The following is a 15,274-nucleotide window of genomic DNA, read 5'->3' as shown; positions in this document are numbered from 1 at the left end:
GTGTCCCAGAAACAAGGAATTGATGCAGCCGTTTTGTAAGCTGCTTCCTGAATGGGTGTAACTCAGTACCTCTCCCCATTTTAATATAATTCTCTGTGTGTGCATGTTGCTGTGTTTAAGAGTGCCATAACTGAAAGTAAAGAGCCCCATTAGTTAGGGACTGAATACAAACTAAATTCAGACTCTAGAGAAAGGTACAGGCTTATCAGTAAGGTAGTTAAAATACGGATGAGGTGATTATTTGCCATCAGTTTGGGATATCTTTCCAAGGTGTATGCTGATATATAAGCAAAATACTCCAGGCTTGTTTTTTATGCAGGAGGTCAGTCTTAGGTGAGCAGAAGGATTCCCTTCTATCTCTGAAATCAGTGATTATTTTTTAAGCACTATGAGGATGAGTAATTTTACAATGAGATACATTGAAAGGAATTCCAGGAATTTTAAGTAACCAAAACTTTTAACATTCTCAAAACAGTGATTAATGAATTGGAGATGAATTAAACTCTTTAGATTAACAATTGTGTTATAATATAAATCATATGCACCGTGAGTCTGTGTGAGGCAGAGGAATATCAAATCATTGAGATGATCCCAGACAAGCTGTGCACATACAGGACAGTTCTGAGCTTACAGCAGACTTTGAGCAAATATCCTGGCTTCCCTCTTAAGGTACACCCTGAATATCCTTGAAGACATTGGTGGTGGAGAGAAGGTCAATGATGAAATAATTGTCAGCTGGGTCAATGAAACACTCACTGCAGCTGGGAAGAATTCAACCATCTCCAGTTTCAAGGTACAGGATTTTTTTTCAGAAATCTCTGCTCAGGAATCTTGTTCAGAGTGCATGTGTGTATGGTATGTAGATGTGTGTATGCCTATACACACACACTCTACATTATGATATAACTCACTGCATAGCTGGATTATTTTTTCATTCCCTTTTAAAAGCTTGTTCAAATATATAGGTTTTATTCAAGGGACTTTATTGTGAAAAAGTAATAGAAATATGATATGAACACTACAGGAAACACCTCGAATTCCAGTTTGGCTTGGGAAATCAAAGGATGGAGACAGGAATGATGACTGGAATTAAGAAAGAACTGCTGTGTAGTTGGTTGTGAATCAACAGCAATTACAAATGGCAGTATTAAAATGAACAATAGCAATATATTTATAACCTGGTAGTACCATCCGGGGGTACCTTGCCCTATTTTGCAAGGTACCACACAAACACAGAGATGGACAATTTTCTAGAAATTCCAATTCCACTAACCACACAGTATCTATGACACTTCCCAAGCTACGGAACACTCCATGGATATAAATCAGCAGTTTGCACCAGGCAGGAACAGATCCATCAAACTTCATGTAATGAGTTCAGGAATCACACAGCTGGTCCCTCTCACCCCTCCCATCAGTAGATGTCTATCAGCATCATCTCCCCACAGGAAGCAAATGCACTAGCCCTGCACCCCATCTTTTGCTTTAATGACACTGTATTCTATGACAAGGTGACCTGCTTCTTGGGTGAGGGAAAGGCTGCGGATGTTGTCTACCTGGATTTTAGTGAAGCCTTTGACAGTGTTTTCCACAACATTCTCTGGGAGAAACTGGCTGCACATAGCTTGGACAGTTGCATTGTTTGCTGGGTAAAAAACTGGATGGCCAGGCCCAGAGAGTGTTGGTGAACAGAGTTACATCCAGCTGGCAGTCTGTCACCAGTGGTGCCCCAGGGCTCAGTTTTGGGGGTGTTTAACATCTTTATGGATGGTCTGGACAAGCAGATCAAGTGCATTCTCAGTCAGTTTGCAAAGGACACCAAGCTGGGTGGGAATGGTGATCTGCTGAAAGGCAGGAAGGCTCTGCAGAGAGATCTGGACAGGCTGGATTGATGGATCAGGGCCAGTTGTATGAGGTTCAATGAGGCCAAGTGCTGGGTCCTGCACTTGTATCACAACAGCCCCAGGCAGTACTACAGGCATGGGGAAGAGTGGCTGGAAAGCTTCCCAGCAAGAAAGGACCAGAGAGTGCTGGTCAACAGTGGCTGAACATGAGCCAGAGTGTGCCCAGGGGGCCAAGAAGGCCAATGGCATCCTGGCCTGGATCAGCCATAGTGTGGCCAGCAGGACCAGGGCAGGGATTGTGCCCCCTGTTCTCAGCCACGCCTTGAATCCTGTGTCCAGTTCTGGGCCCCTCACTACAAGCCGAGTTGTAGCTTGTGCCCCTCACTGAGGTGCTGGAGCATGTCTGAAAGGCAGCAAAGCTGAGAAAGGATTTATGTTCCAGAGCCTATGAAGAGCAGATGAGAGGGCTGGGGGTGTTTAGCCTCAAGGGAAGGAGGCTCAGGAGAGGCCTTATCACTCTCTACAACTGCCTGAAAGGAGGGTGTAGCCAGGTGGGGCTCAGTCTCTTCTCCCAGGTAAGAAGTGACAGGACAAGAGGAAATGATCTTGAGTTTGCAAACGGCTAGGGAAGGTTTAGATTTGATATTAGGGGAAGTTTCTTCCCTCAAAGGGTTGTCAAGCCCTGGAACAGGCTGTTTAGTGAAGTCACCATTACTGGAGGATTTAAAAAATGTGTAGATGTGGAGCTTAGGGATGTGATTTAGTGGTGGACTGGGAAGTGCTAGATTAAGGGTAGACTTGATCCTAAAAATCTTTTCAAGCCTAAATGATTCTGTGATGTTTCATCCCTTGGGTAAAACAAAAAATCCTAGAAAGAGTCCTTAGTCTGCCTTAGATAAAAAAATATTCTAAGCAGCCCTTTGCGAAGATCTAGATGGTATTTGACTGAATTGTCCATTGCTCTTGAGTCTAGACTCTGGCTTTGTGGGAGTTCTGTCATCCTGTTCTTGCATTTAATTTTATTTTTTTGTCTATGCAGGATAGCAAAATCAGCACCAGCATGCCAGTCCTGGATCTCATTGATGCCATTCAACCAGGGTCAATCAAGTATGACCTCTTGAAAACAGAGGACCTGAATGAGGAGGAGAAACTAAATAATGCTAAGTATGTTTCTGCCCAGTGACACTTAGCATGAGTTACCTGCTTACATTGTCGTAACTCTGTCTTTAAAAATGACTCTGCTGTCCTTTTCATCTGGCACAACCTCATGTGAGAAATACCAGCTGAGTTAGAAGCATGAAGGCAGGGAGTTAGGTAGTAAAAAGAGTATCAATGGAAATACAGTGTATAATGTTGTAGTTCCTGCTTCATAAATCCCTAGAAAGGATTGAAATCACTTGGTTTCACAAGCTCCTATTTTCTCATATTAAATTTAAAATTCTTTCAGATATCAGGGAACAATGCCAACCAATAGTGAAGAGGGATTAGTGACAGCTCTTTAGTCACCTACAGGTAGAAAAAGGGCATCTTTAAGAGAGAAGGGGCAGAACAAGATTCATGCCTGAAAAACTAGTTCTCTAGATGTGGGTATTGATTTTTTTTCCCTGAATGCAAATGATTTCCTAGCAGAGAGTCAATTCTGGGGGCATGTCCCTCTCCTTTCAGAGTTACACAGATCACCTCCTGGTCTGATCATCAGTTTAATTTCTCTTCTGTGTAGTAACTGCAAAGGAGAAAAGGATGACTGTAAAGCAATCAGAGCTGCCATTATTTTTGTAAAGACTTTTCCCACTGTTCTTTTCCCTTCTATTTCCTACCATCTGTTCTCCTTTTTTTTGCAATCCTATGTGTACTTTTCTCTGTACTTTATTTCTTCATTCCTCTGCTGTTCTTTCCCTCGTTTCTCACCCCTATTCCCCCATGTTCCCAATGTTTCTCTGCATTTTGGGGGAAATTTCACAAATGTATGTGCTCTGAAGTGGAAAGAACCTGGGATTTTCTAGCTTTTTAAAAACATAGAGAGAAGAGACAAACTCACTGGAGAACAGCCAGTGTCTCTGAGCGGGTAGATGGGAATGTCAACCTACACTTTCTGGGTATGACTGAAATAAGTCCCCAGATGTTGATTTCCAACAACACTGATTTCCATTGACATCAGCCTTCTGCTTCTATCCTTGCAAGTTTGTTTATGTACAAAGCCTGAGTCTCAAAGATTGAGGGGGGAGCAAGGTCATAATGGGTGGTTTGGAGGCTAATCTTTTAGGGGATGGAAGATTAAATGTTCTGTACCAGGACCTGCAGATCCCATCCTGCAGATAATCAGTGCTCTAACCATCAGGGAATGCACTCTGCCTTTTATTAGAAATGTAGTTCTTTATGAACTTGTCTAATACGTTCCTATAGAAAAGTTTAACTTTGCTAAATCAGTGAAACCCACTGTGGTATTGATCATGTAAAACACTTAACAGGGGGAAAATTATTGCTTCTGCACTAATTTCTGTCTTTATTTTTTTCCTTTTTTTCTCCCACCTCTGCAATGCAGATATGCCATCTCTATGGCAAGAAAAATCGGAGCAAGAGTCTATGCCCTTCCAGAAGACCTTGTCGAAGTAAAACCCAAAATGGTCATGACAGTGTTTGCTTGCCTTATGGGAAAAGGAATGAAGAAAGTTTAAAGCACAAAAGACTTGCACTGATGCCTGTTATTTGTCCTATAGATTCCTTCAAACTGGATGTTGTTCTCTGTATCAAATAAATATGCAGGGTGCTCATGCTCTTAAGGCATGAGTGTGATACATGGTTCCAGGCAGAACCATGCAGAAGTTGTGTATTCACATGTATCCAGGAAATATTTTCTGCTTGATTTCTTTGCCTTATTTTTCCACTTTGCTAGCTAAAGCCATTTCATATTCCTAAACAAGTTTTCGACACTGAGGCCTAAGCATATCCTTTCATTAATGGATACCAGGGTTTTCTGTGGAGGTCACCCAGTGACAGACAGCTTTTAGGACTGTGAAATGTTATACTCTGCTTCTGCCTGAAAATGTTGTCATGCTTTTTGTAGCATTTCTGCCATACTTACCTTCAGTTTACACCTGGAATAACAAAACAAGTTTCCTCAAGCCAATGTAAGTACTAGTGACTATTTCTGCAGAGGTAGGATCCTCTCAGGAAATTCTTGTAGAAAGAAATAAGTGTTTGGTGTCTGTGACGTGTTGCTGGTATGTAAACTGAGCAGTACTTTTCCCTGCAAGTTATGCCTCTGCCATCCATGGCATTACTCACAGATTACATTACTGCTCACCAAAAAAAACACACTGCAGCCTGGTCCTCCAAGAACATCCAAACTCTGGAACCTTGGCAACAAACATTCTCCAAAGGATAATTCATTTTTATGTCATAATATGCTTTAAAATGATTGCAAAGAATGATAATAATGAAAGCCATGTTAAAGAAACTAAGGGAATGTACTCAGTAGCAATACAATGAGAAGTGAACAAAGGGATGCAGAATGACATATTTATGTACAGAATAAACATTCAATTGTTAACTTCACAGACTTGCACTCAAGGGGCTGTTGCTCTGATTGAGGAGAGCATTTATACGTGTGCTAGCATAAGAAACACGTACTAAAATGCTCCCCTGAACCTGGGCTGGGATCCTCAACAGAGCTAAATCAGTTTTGCTTTGCAGCTAACAAGGCACTGTAAATTTGCCTCAGTTGAGGTCCTAGCCCTGTCTATGGATAGTTAGTGGGATATATTTGCACTGAATCTTTTCCTTGGCGTGAGACATTTACTGGCCTTTATGTGGATTTTACTGTGGTGAAATGCAAAAGGAGGGAATTTTGCCTTAATGCACTCCTGTTGACACAGTTCTCTCCCTCTCCCCCTACCTTGCCTCCAGCCCTTCAGAACTGCCTTAACAAAGAACCAATAGTCTATGACATGAGAAGTCCCCCCAAATAAAATGTTCTATAAAGCCAAATGTGTAGTCCTTGCTTTTAGTAGTGGATGTGCTAGTTGGTGTGTGTCATGGAGCTGAAATGGGGACAGAGGTAAAAATAATCTGTGGGCTCACTGAGAATGTGTCTTCTGTGTCGTTACTGAAACCACAGATTGCAGAGAATGGAAAGAATTCTTTCCTAGGCCATTTGTGAAAATTCCCCTCTGAGACACTGCCAAAGATGGGACATTGTTCTGGCTGGACATACAGTATGATTTCCCCATTTGGTGCACTGCCCATCATCCTCTTCCTTTGCCCAGGTACCCATAAATTTTGCTTCTTTAAGCATTCTGCAATGCAAATATGCTGCCTTGTTTCTGCAGGAATGGGCAGATCCTGATCTGATCTGACTGCCCTGTTCCTCTTAAGAATTTAATACAGGATGAGAAAAGTACAGCATCCTAAACCCCATTCTGTCTGGTCCCAGTATTTCCCAGTACTTCCAGAGGAGGAGAACATCCAAAGTGCTATACTATGGAGATGCCATCCCAGCTTCTTGCCCTGGAAGGGGAGTTATGAGACCATGGCCCCTGCACTACTCCTCCTCCTCTTTCCTGGTGTGGCACCTGCTGTTGCCAGAGAAGAGGGGTGGCACTGAAAAGGCAGCTCCACCTCCTTTGTGATTGACTTGGGAGTCCTTCAGAGGTAAACCAGAGAGAGGAAACTCTGACTGCAGAGCTTCTCTCGGGTGGGATGGCCATTTGTTGTGTGAGTCTCATGCACATTTGTGTGTTTGCAAAATGAAGGGGCCAATTTTTGTTGAATAAATGGTGTAGATCTGAAAGGACTGGGTAACCCTGCCTGAAGACAGCCCTGCTTCAGGTTCCTTGTTTCAGGGAGATGGTGTCACCCCAGACTCAGGGGCAGTCATGAGGGATGAAGTAGATGACAGATTGGGCATGGCAGCAGAACCAGGGTGACAAAGATGGCTTTTCCCTTGACCCCAAATGAATGCAGGTGTTTGCCATCCCCAGAGAGCAGAAGGGATTTTCAGGCATTTTCCATTCACCAGCTCTTAGCAACTCAGCTTTTTGCACAGGGGTAGGATTTTTAGAGGAGCCTGCTGAGATGGGCAGAGAGGAGGTTTCCATACATCATGCACTCCCACTAGGCAAGGCATGGGACTTCAGGGGCTCTGGGGACTGAAAGCTGCCTCTGCCTGAGACTCTGGCGAGGGGCCGGGTGATGTACGATGTTATTTGTGCCATGTTTTGTGGAAGGGGCTGCTTTTCCTCCTCCTCAGCATCCCAGCTCCCTGGCACGCATCCCTTCCCGTCGGCAGCGCTCTGCCCGCGGGCTTTGGGGAGCAGCATCCCCGAGCGCCATCCCGCGCTCCGCAGCAGGGACAGATAACCACGAGATGGCACTCCCTGCACCCAGAGCTCCCACACCGCCTGCAGCACTGCCATCCTCCGAGGAACGGAGGAACAAACCTGGATCCTGAGCCCTCGGCACAAAGCCAGCACTCGCCCGTGCACGAAAGGGAGTAAGTGCTGCTGGCAGGGATGCCACGGTAAATCCCTCCCAGACCTTCAGCCCTGGCTCTGGAATCTCACTTGAAAGACAAATCTGTCGTGGCCCTGAAGGTGTGGGAATAGCTGCATTCTGGTACAGGAGTAGAAATATTTTCACTTTTCAGTGCATTTCTGTTTAATCGAGTATTCTTACTTATTTGATGGACTTGAGGTTTTGCTCTCATGAACTGCTAATAGCAGCCTGTAATAAAGGTCTCTCTCAGCAGGTGCTGAAAGGGTTAAGCCTGTGACAAACATCACTAAAAATACCAACCAGGATCTGGAATTTTTTGCCTTTGCTTTCCTCAAACTTTTTCCATCCCTCTTAGAGAAAGCAGCTGTCTTTGGGATTCATTCCCAAATCAAGCTGGCTTTGTAAGCACTTCCATTATTGATTTTCATTGCACAATTAATCATAATTTTCAATGCTTCAAAAAGGCTTAGACACTCACACGAATAAAAATAAAGCATCAGCATTTAGACTAAATAGGAGAAAAACCATGAGGGCAATCAATCCACATGCCTCAGGGTACAGTCTGATCACCAGATGGACTTAGAAGGAAATGTCCCCCCACAGAGTAGTAAAGCATAATTAGGTGTATGATGAGGATTTTACACCTTCTTGTAAATCATCTACCCTAGCTAGAAATCATCTGTTCTAGCCTTAGAAAGGGGAGAGCAAGCAGTTTGGCTGGCTGCTGTGCTCTTGTAGAGATAAGGTTGTCTCTATTTCCTCCAGAACTAGGACTGAACCAAAACCCCAACCTGGCATCACTCATCCTTCTAAGTGCAGCTTAATTCTGTCATGAGCCTAATCACAAACTTCAGGTCTAGTGTCCACTGCTGCCTAAATGAGCAGCAGCTTTGATCTGGCTTCTGCTTGGAAAATAGAACCTTTGGAAAATAGGTCTCAGTCAGCTGTCTGCAAAAAGCACAGGAGCAGCACTGGTCCTGCAGCAAGTACCAGTGACTGCTGCTTTCAGCTTGATGGAGAAATGGATCCTGGCGCCTCCAATGCTGCAAACCCATATGCTGAGCTCCTCAGAGTCAGCTCTCTGTCTTGTCCCACTTCTGGCAGCCTTCTCCACCATATGAAGAACAGACTTACCAAGAATTTGGTAAGCCACTCAAGCCCAGTGCTTTTCAGGCAAGCAGACAATGCAAGCAGCAGAGAGCAGCACCACTGAATGCCTAACTCTCATTGCCTGCTGTGTGGTGAGCCACTTTGGAGCTAAAGTTTGCCCACAAACCTAAGAAGCTGTTCATTAAGCAGGGCATGAATCAGAAGAGCACTGTGTACTGGTAAGGTTGCATCTGTGGACTTTGTACAGCTTAATGTGAGAAAACTGTGAATTAGGGCCAAGCTCACATTATAATGCTCTACTTTATTTTTTATAATTGTCAATCAGTGCTCGGTGGTGGTTCTCTTCTGCCACCAGGAAAAATGTGTTATTCCCCTGGCAATTCCTTTGCTGCTCTGAAAGTAACACACTCTTAATACTCAGCAAGTAAAATTACTATATTTATAAAGGAGTGTTTTTCATTGCATCTTATTTACTTTTTGTGCCCTGAAAACTTTTCAAAGTGCTTTATGGCAAACTTAATTTGTTCCCAGAATGCAAACTACTATTACTATTCCAGATCCATGATAAATTGTCCAAAGCTTGGCCAGAATTCACACAGGCCATCTGCTCACTGGTGTTACTACAATGTGCCTGAAATTTGTGAAAAGAGCAGAAAGCTACATAACCAATCCCACCTAGACACATTGAACTTTGGGCATTTGTTAAGGATCTGAAGAAGTACAGAAATGAATATCTGTAAATGCACAAAGCACAGAGAGGAGCCCCACACATCCACTCTGGAATTCTCCTAGCAGGTGCTTCACATGTGTGGTGATGCTTTGATTCATGCAGGCAGAGAAGCAATGTGAAAATGAAAAGCAAAACACCCTGCATGTCTGAGAGGTGGTGAACAAGGCTTAGGAGCACCAGCCTTGCCATGACTTCTCCTCAAGGCCTGTGTTTGCTTGGGTGTCAGTGAAACCATCCTGTGGTTAGGTAATGTGCCTGTGAAAGGCTCACTCAGCCACAGCAGGGAAAACAGAGATCCTGAGGAGGGATGTAGGCCCTGCCCACCATTCCTACATCCACTGCTTGCTGCACCGTCAAATCACAATTGGCATTAGGGAAACGTGGCCTCAGTGCCCCTAATGCTTCTCAGACTGTCCTGGGCTGATGCTGTCCATGCAGTGATCAGATCTTGCATACCATCAAATGCCTCTAGAAAATGTCAAAATTTGTAGAAACTTCCCAAATTTGCAGTTGGAGCCAAATTCTAGAGCAGTGATGGTTGTCTCTGCAGTGTGGATCTGCTGGCACAGACTGATGGTGGTGGGGACCACACCAGCTGAAAGAGGGCAGAACCTTTGCTCTGTGGGCTTTCTCTTCACCAGCATCCTCAAACAGGCCCTGGCACCTTTCAAACAGGTCCCAGCATTCTCCAAGAGCCCAAAGGAAGGGTCCACTCTTCTAATCTCTGACAGACGCTGTGCAAGAAATGTGAGCAAGGGCAAGGAGTGCAATGAAGAAAGCAAATCCTGCTGATCCGTCCAGAGACAGGCAGAACACAGCCCTGCTCCAGGGCTAATTGCATTCTGGATATGTCCACACATAATCTTTGTACACAGAGGGGGAGACAGGTGTGCATGCATTCACGTGCAACTTGGCCAAAGTTGCTCTCTGAGTGTGCTCTCTGTAGGTGGCACTTGGACACCTTCCTCAAGTGCTCAGTAGTTCTGCTTGGAGTGCTCCTGGGAATCTCTTTGATATCCTTTGTTTACCAAAACAAAACTTGCCTGGCAAATAAGTCAAGGTGTACTGGCAAAAAACCAACATGAGTCACTTGGACAACGTGTTGTTTGTGTGGTGGTTTATAACAGACCTTCAGCAGGCAGAGCTCATGGAGAAAGTGTTTAAACAGTACAGACACCTCCCCACTTGCCCCAAACCTTGCATACACTATAGCAGCTTTCTCTCTGCTAACCCAGGAGGGCTGACTAGCAAACAGAGTAAAAGAAAAGATTTAATAAATAAAATAGGTTGGCACAACAGAGTCCTCAAACAAGTATTTCCAGCCTTTGCTCATACCTATCAACCATGATTGAAACATACTGCTGAGGTGTGTTTCCTCCCAGGTTAATCCATCATTTTCTAGCACAAGCAGCATCTGATTTTTATATTTGAGAATGATGTGAGGGAGAAATGCCAGAACAACAGAAATTTAGACATAGTCCAGATTTTCCCCTCCTGGTGGTTTCATGGGCTGCAAAATTGTTTCCTGAATGAAATAACAGAGGTTGGTGACATTGGCCATGTATGCAAATGATCACAGTGTCCTACAAAGATTAATTGGTTCATGAATAAAGATGAGGAGCTGAGGTGTGCAGGGAGAAATCATTTATCAATTATATGCCTTGGAAAACTGAAAGATGATGCAGCCTTAATGGCTGAATGGGTTTGAAAGGGGGACTTGTAAATTGAGTTCTAATTCTGTTCTGCCACATTCATAATAAAGAGCTGTTACACTAATTGCATCCTTGTGTGGCTCATGAGCAACAGCACTCAGCTGCATTGCACAGTGAGCAACAGAGATCAGAGTTTAGTTAGATTTTAGTCATCTTCTGCCTCATGTGGGAAGGATACTCACTGGTTACCTTTGGCCCCATCAGTAGTGATAATGCACCAAAAAAAGGGCAAGGGCCCATCAGCAATTTTCATGAGATTATTTTGCATTTGCATCTGAATTTAAAGAACCAGAAAGGACAGCACAGACTCACTTGGCTTTTATGTTCTGCTTCAGTCACACACGTGCATCAGCACGATTACCCATCCCTGGAGGGACTCCCTGATTAACTGGAAACAAGAGGATTCTGGAGGATCAAAACCATAACAGACTATGCTAATCCCAAACAAGGAAAAAGATCTGAGGGATATGGTTGCTGATAACAGCTGACCTCTGCTCCTCCTGCCCCTTGGGCGTGCTTGTTAACAGGTGTACTGTTACAAACAGAGAGCAGCAGCCTAGCATGGGCTCTAGCACACACTGAAATACAGACTCAGATCTGAGGATCTTGATGAGACTTGTTATTTAAAATCTTGCTGCTGGATACTGTGCAAGCCCCAGGATCAAAGAAGACAGTCACACTTAGGTCACAGCTGAGTATAAGGGAAATCTCATGACACTTGGGTTGCTGAAAACTATAGGAAAAGCAAAGTGACCCCCGACAAAGGGAAGAAATGATGCATCTGACTCCATTGATATCAGAAGGCTAATTCATTACTTTATTATACTATATTATTCTATACTTTACTACACCATATTACACTGAATCTGCACAAGCACTCCACTCAACTGCACAGAATCTTGCGACTGTCAGCCAACAGTCCCGACACACATGTAGGTTCAATTGGTCAGTGAATCAAAACACCCACACCAGAATCCAATTACCAATTCCCTTCAGGTAAACAATTTTCCACCATGCATTCCACCTGTGCACAACAAGAGGAGCAGCAATTGAGATAAGAATTGTTTTTTCTTTCTCTGAGGTTCCTCACTGCTATTTTCAGAAAATATCCTTGGGAAGTTGTGCCTTGCTTTTCTCTGTGAAGAGAAATACGGCCACAGAAAACCAAGGGTGACACTTAGGAGAGTCACTGGACATTACTCAGTGGCACTGCTGCAACTGCTTGAGACCATCTTGCTGCAGCAGTTCAAGAAGTTTCTCCTTTGACTTGCTTTATCTGACAGCTTTTCAAGGTCTGCTCTCTTTCACCAAAAAGAGCAGCCTGCAGGAGCCCAGGCACAGCCCAGCATCCCAGTGTGTGCAAAGGGACCTTGAGCAATGATAGACACCCTGACTTAGCAGGAACACGAGTGCTGGTCTCTGCTGCTGCCACCATTTTGGGCACTGATATCTTAAAGCACCACACAAAGATGTACCAGAGCCTGGTCTGGCTGAGGTACAGCACCCAGTCTCTGTGCAGGGGACACTGGTGTTACTACATGTGAATGTGCAGAGGGAGGGGAGAGACAGCATCCAGTCAAAAGAGTGAAGACATCTCTTTAGAACTGCCTTTAAAGTGTGATTACATTTTTTAAAGCAGTATAATTATGGCATCAGGAGGCTATATATATTACCAGTCCTAATTCCCAAATGCATATTTTTCAACAAAGAAATCAAGAGAATACTTAATTAATTATCTGCTCTGAAAACCAAGACCTGCTCATCCCTCTTTAAATGAAAGCCTGTGCATGTCCCAAAGGGACCCTAAAAGTCAAGACAAACCAACACAACTGGAATTGTCCCCCATTAGTACAAGGCCTCTGGTCACATTTGCTATGGCAACACTTGCAAGTATCAGGTCAGCACAGCCCATGGACTACCCAGTGGAGAAGGAATAATTAATCCAAGTGCAGCAAAATCTTTGAACTCTGACAGAATTTTTGACCAAGCAGCTCTTCACCAGGGAATGCTGAGTTAGCAGAAGTGAAAAGGGTTGCTGGGAATGATCAGTTTTGGTGAATTTCCTAATTAGAGAAAAATAGATTTGTTCAAGAAAGGAGGATTTCAAATCTCCTCAAATTCAACTAAAACCTCACCTTGCAACAGTTTCCAAATTGAGTCATATTTCCTCCAGGTTTTAAAAACAGTCTGTAGAAATGCAAGTTAATTTTCAATAAAACAATTAAAATGCCTTAGAAAAAATCAAGCAGCAGTTAAAATTCTCAAAATTAAATGTTTTTATTAACTCAATTGTTTTGACAGTTGTCCTTCATAGTGTTTTTTAAGACTGCATTTTTTCTTCCCAGATAATCTGAGAAATACTTCCCAGGTACTTAGAAGTCCTTGAAGGTTATTAAAAAATTTACTGCTGCAGGTAGAGTTTCCTCAAACACCTTTTTTTTTTCTTTTTCTTGTATGAAATATTTCCTTTGCATTCCAGAAACCAAAAAGCAAGTAGGAAACCAGTAGCTTTCAAACACCGTGTGAACAGTCTCTTTGCAATAAACTGGAGAATTTCCTGGAAAAGCCACCAACACTAAAAAAAAGTCTTTCAACTACTGTTTGTCTAAAATTCTCTTCTTGAGTAGACAATAAAAGGTGTTCCCTTTTCCCACTTAATTAACACTCTAAGACATGTAGAGATATGATCCTTTCCTTTCTTCAGTAAGAGCAACCCAACTCCATCAGCTTTTCAATCTCTTCTGTTAAACCTAGCTCAGCAGATCAAATTTTTCATCATATCTGTACATGAAACAATTCCACATGAAAGGGCGTCTGGATGAGCAAGTTTTCTCTCCTGCATTTTATTTTTATTTGACAGCTTCCTTTTGCCTGTGTGAGGAAAGAGCATCTGAACCACTGGTTTAAAAATCAACCCTTCTGGCAGAGCGCTGCCCTTGCTGGGAATGGCCTCTGTACCTTACCAGAACTTCCTGTTTGTTTGAGCAACATCTAGAAAAGATAAGAACTAAAAAGTCTAGGTAAGGCATCAGTGATTTCACTTCCCATGAGCCTTTCTTTGCCTTTCCTCTTAGTGTCGGGTTTGTGCTTAACTCCAGTTTGGGGATTTTCAGTGTTGGTCTATTTTCACAGAGACATTAACCCCAGCACACCCACTGGGGAGCATGATTCACCTCTGTTGACTTCAGTCACCTAAGACTCAGTTGCCTGGCTTCTTAGCACAGGGCTGCCCTTCTGAAACAATCAAAGCAAAATAAAAAACACCAACAAAACCAAAACCAAACTCAGGGCTGCGTTTGACTTCCAAAGGCCTGGCTGCCTGCTTAGGTGGAGAATTGGCTCTGATCTACACCACTTCCGAGCTGTTCTAGAGGATGTTCATGGATGCAATCTAGTCTGCATCACCTAACCTTAGCTCCAGGGCTTGTTCCCAGGCATTTTTTAGCTGGGGTATAGCTATAATCCTAAGCCACACCTAGAGCATCAAATAATTTCGTTCCCCCATTCACATCCAGGTCTTGGCTCCCTGCTGTCCCCATTACATACATATTGACTCACTCCTCAGTCCTCTTCTGGAATGAATTCCCTTCCCTCTGGAAGAGGACTTAAACCAGGATAATTATCTGTGTCTTAGTCAAGTTTGGATTTTTTGTTCAAGCATGGAACAGAGATGAAGATCCCTGTCTGTTCTGGACATGCCAAATTCACACAGCTCTTCAGCATGTCCTGTATGGACACCTGTGGATAGAGCTATGAGGAGCAAAATCTTGGGGGCATGCAAAAATTAATAATAATGAGATGAAGAGTCACTTGTACTTTTTCTTGAAAAGTAACCCTTGTGACATCCATAAGGAAAATACATGGATGTCAAAGCACCACAAAAACATATGTCTCACTTGCTCTTTGTTTTCTCTACTAGCAAATGCCAGGAAAAGGAGATTTCCTGTTCACAATTTTTCTGTTTGGACTTAACCTCATTGCCACTGCTTTGAACCAGATTCATGCTTGGCTGTGATGCTTTATAAGAGAGCTGGATGCACAGCATGCTGCTGGACCTCCACAAATATTAGAGGATCACAAAAGCTTTGTGCTTCCTGTTCTTTCTTATGTCTGTGGTTCATAGCTGCAATAGAATAAAAGGCTGAGATGACAAAGTGATTTGTCAATATGAAAATGTTCAAAATGTATTTTATCCTCTCCTACATGGACAACATCAATATGAGCAGCACCTCCCCAGGGAGCTCTGTCATATTGACTTAGCCACCAGGAGCTTGGGGTTGAAGTGAGAAGCAATATTAAATTTTAACTACTCTTTAAATAACATTTTAAAAATCAATAATGTGGGTCCTGAACCCTTGTCTTTCCTATTGCATTTGGTTTTGTTG

At 43.3% G+C, this 15,274-nt stretch overlaps 1 protein-coding gene across 4 annotated transcripts in view; it reads left to right on the top strand.

Moving 5' to 3' along the window:
• The window catches only part of LCP1 (lymphocyte cytosolic protein 1), a 50,222-nt gene extending 44,391 nt beyond the window's left edge, over positions 1-5,831 (top strand). For all 4 annotated transcript variants that reach the window (XM_058045225.1, XM_058045227.1, XM_058045226.1 and 1 more), the window contains 3 exons: positions 670-793; positions 2,884-3,008; positions 4,387-5,831. In XM_058045225.1, coding sequence (XP_057901208.1) covers positions 670-793; positions 2,884-3,008; positions 4,387-4,519 — 382 coding nt within the window. In that variant the 3' untranslated portion in view covers positions 4,520-5,831. The remainder of the gene's footprint in view (positions 1-669; positions 794-2,883; positions 3,009-4,386) is intronic.
• The last annotated feature ends 9,443 nt before the right edge of the window (positions 5,832-15,274 follow it).

The sequence above is a fragment of the Melospiza georgiana genome, chromosome 2 (assembly GCF_028018845.1).
Source record: "Melospiza georgiana isolate bMelGeo1 chromosome 2, bMelGeo1.pri, whole genome shotgun sequence".
Lineage (NCBI taxonomy): Eukaryota > Metazoa > Chordata > Aves > Passeriformes > Passerellidae > Melospiza > Melospiza georgiana.
The sequence above is the reverse complement of the archived record's forward strand: the minus strand, read 5'-3'. Positions and strand labels throughout refer to the sequence as shown.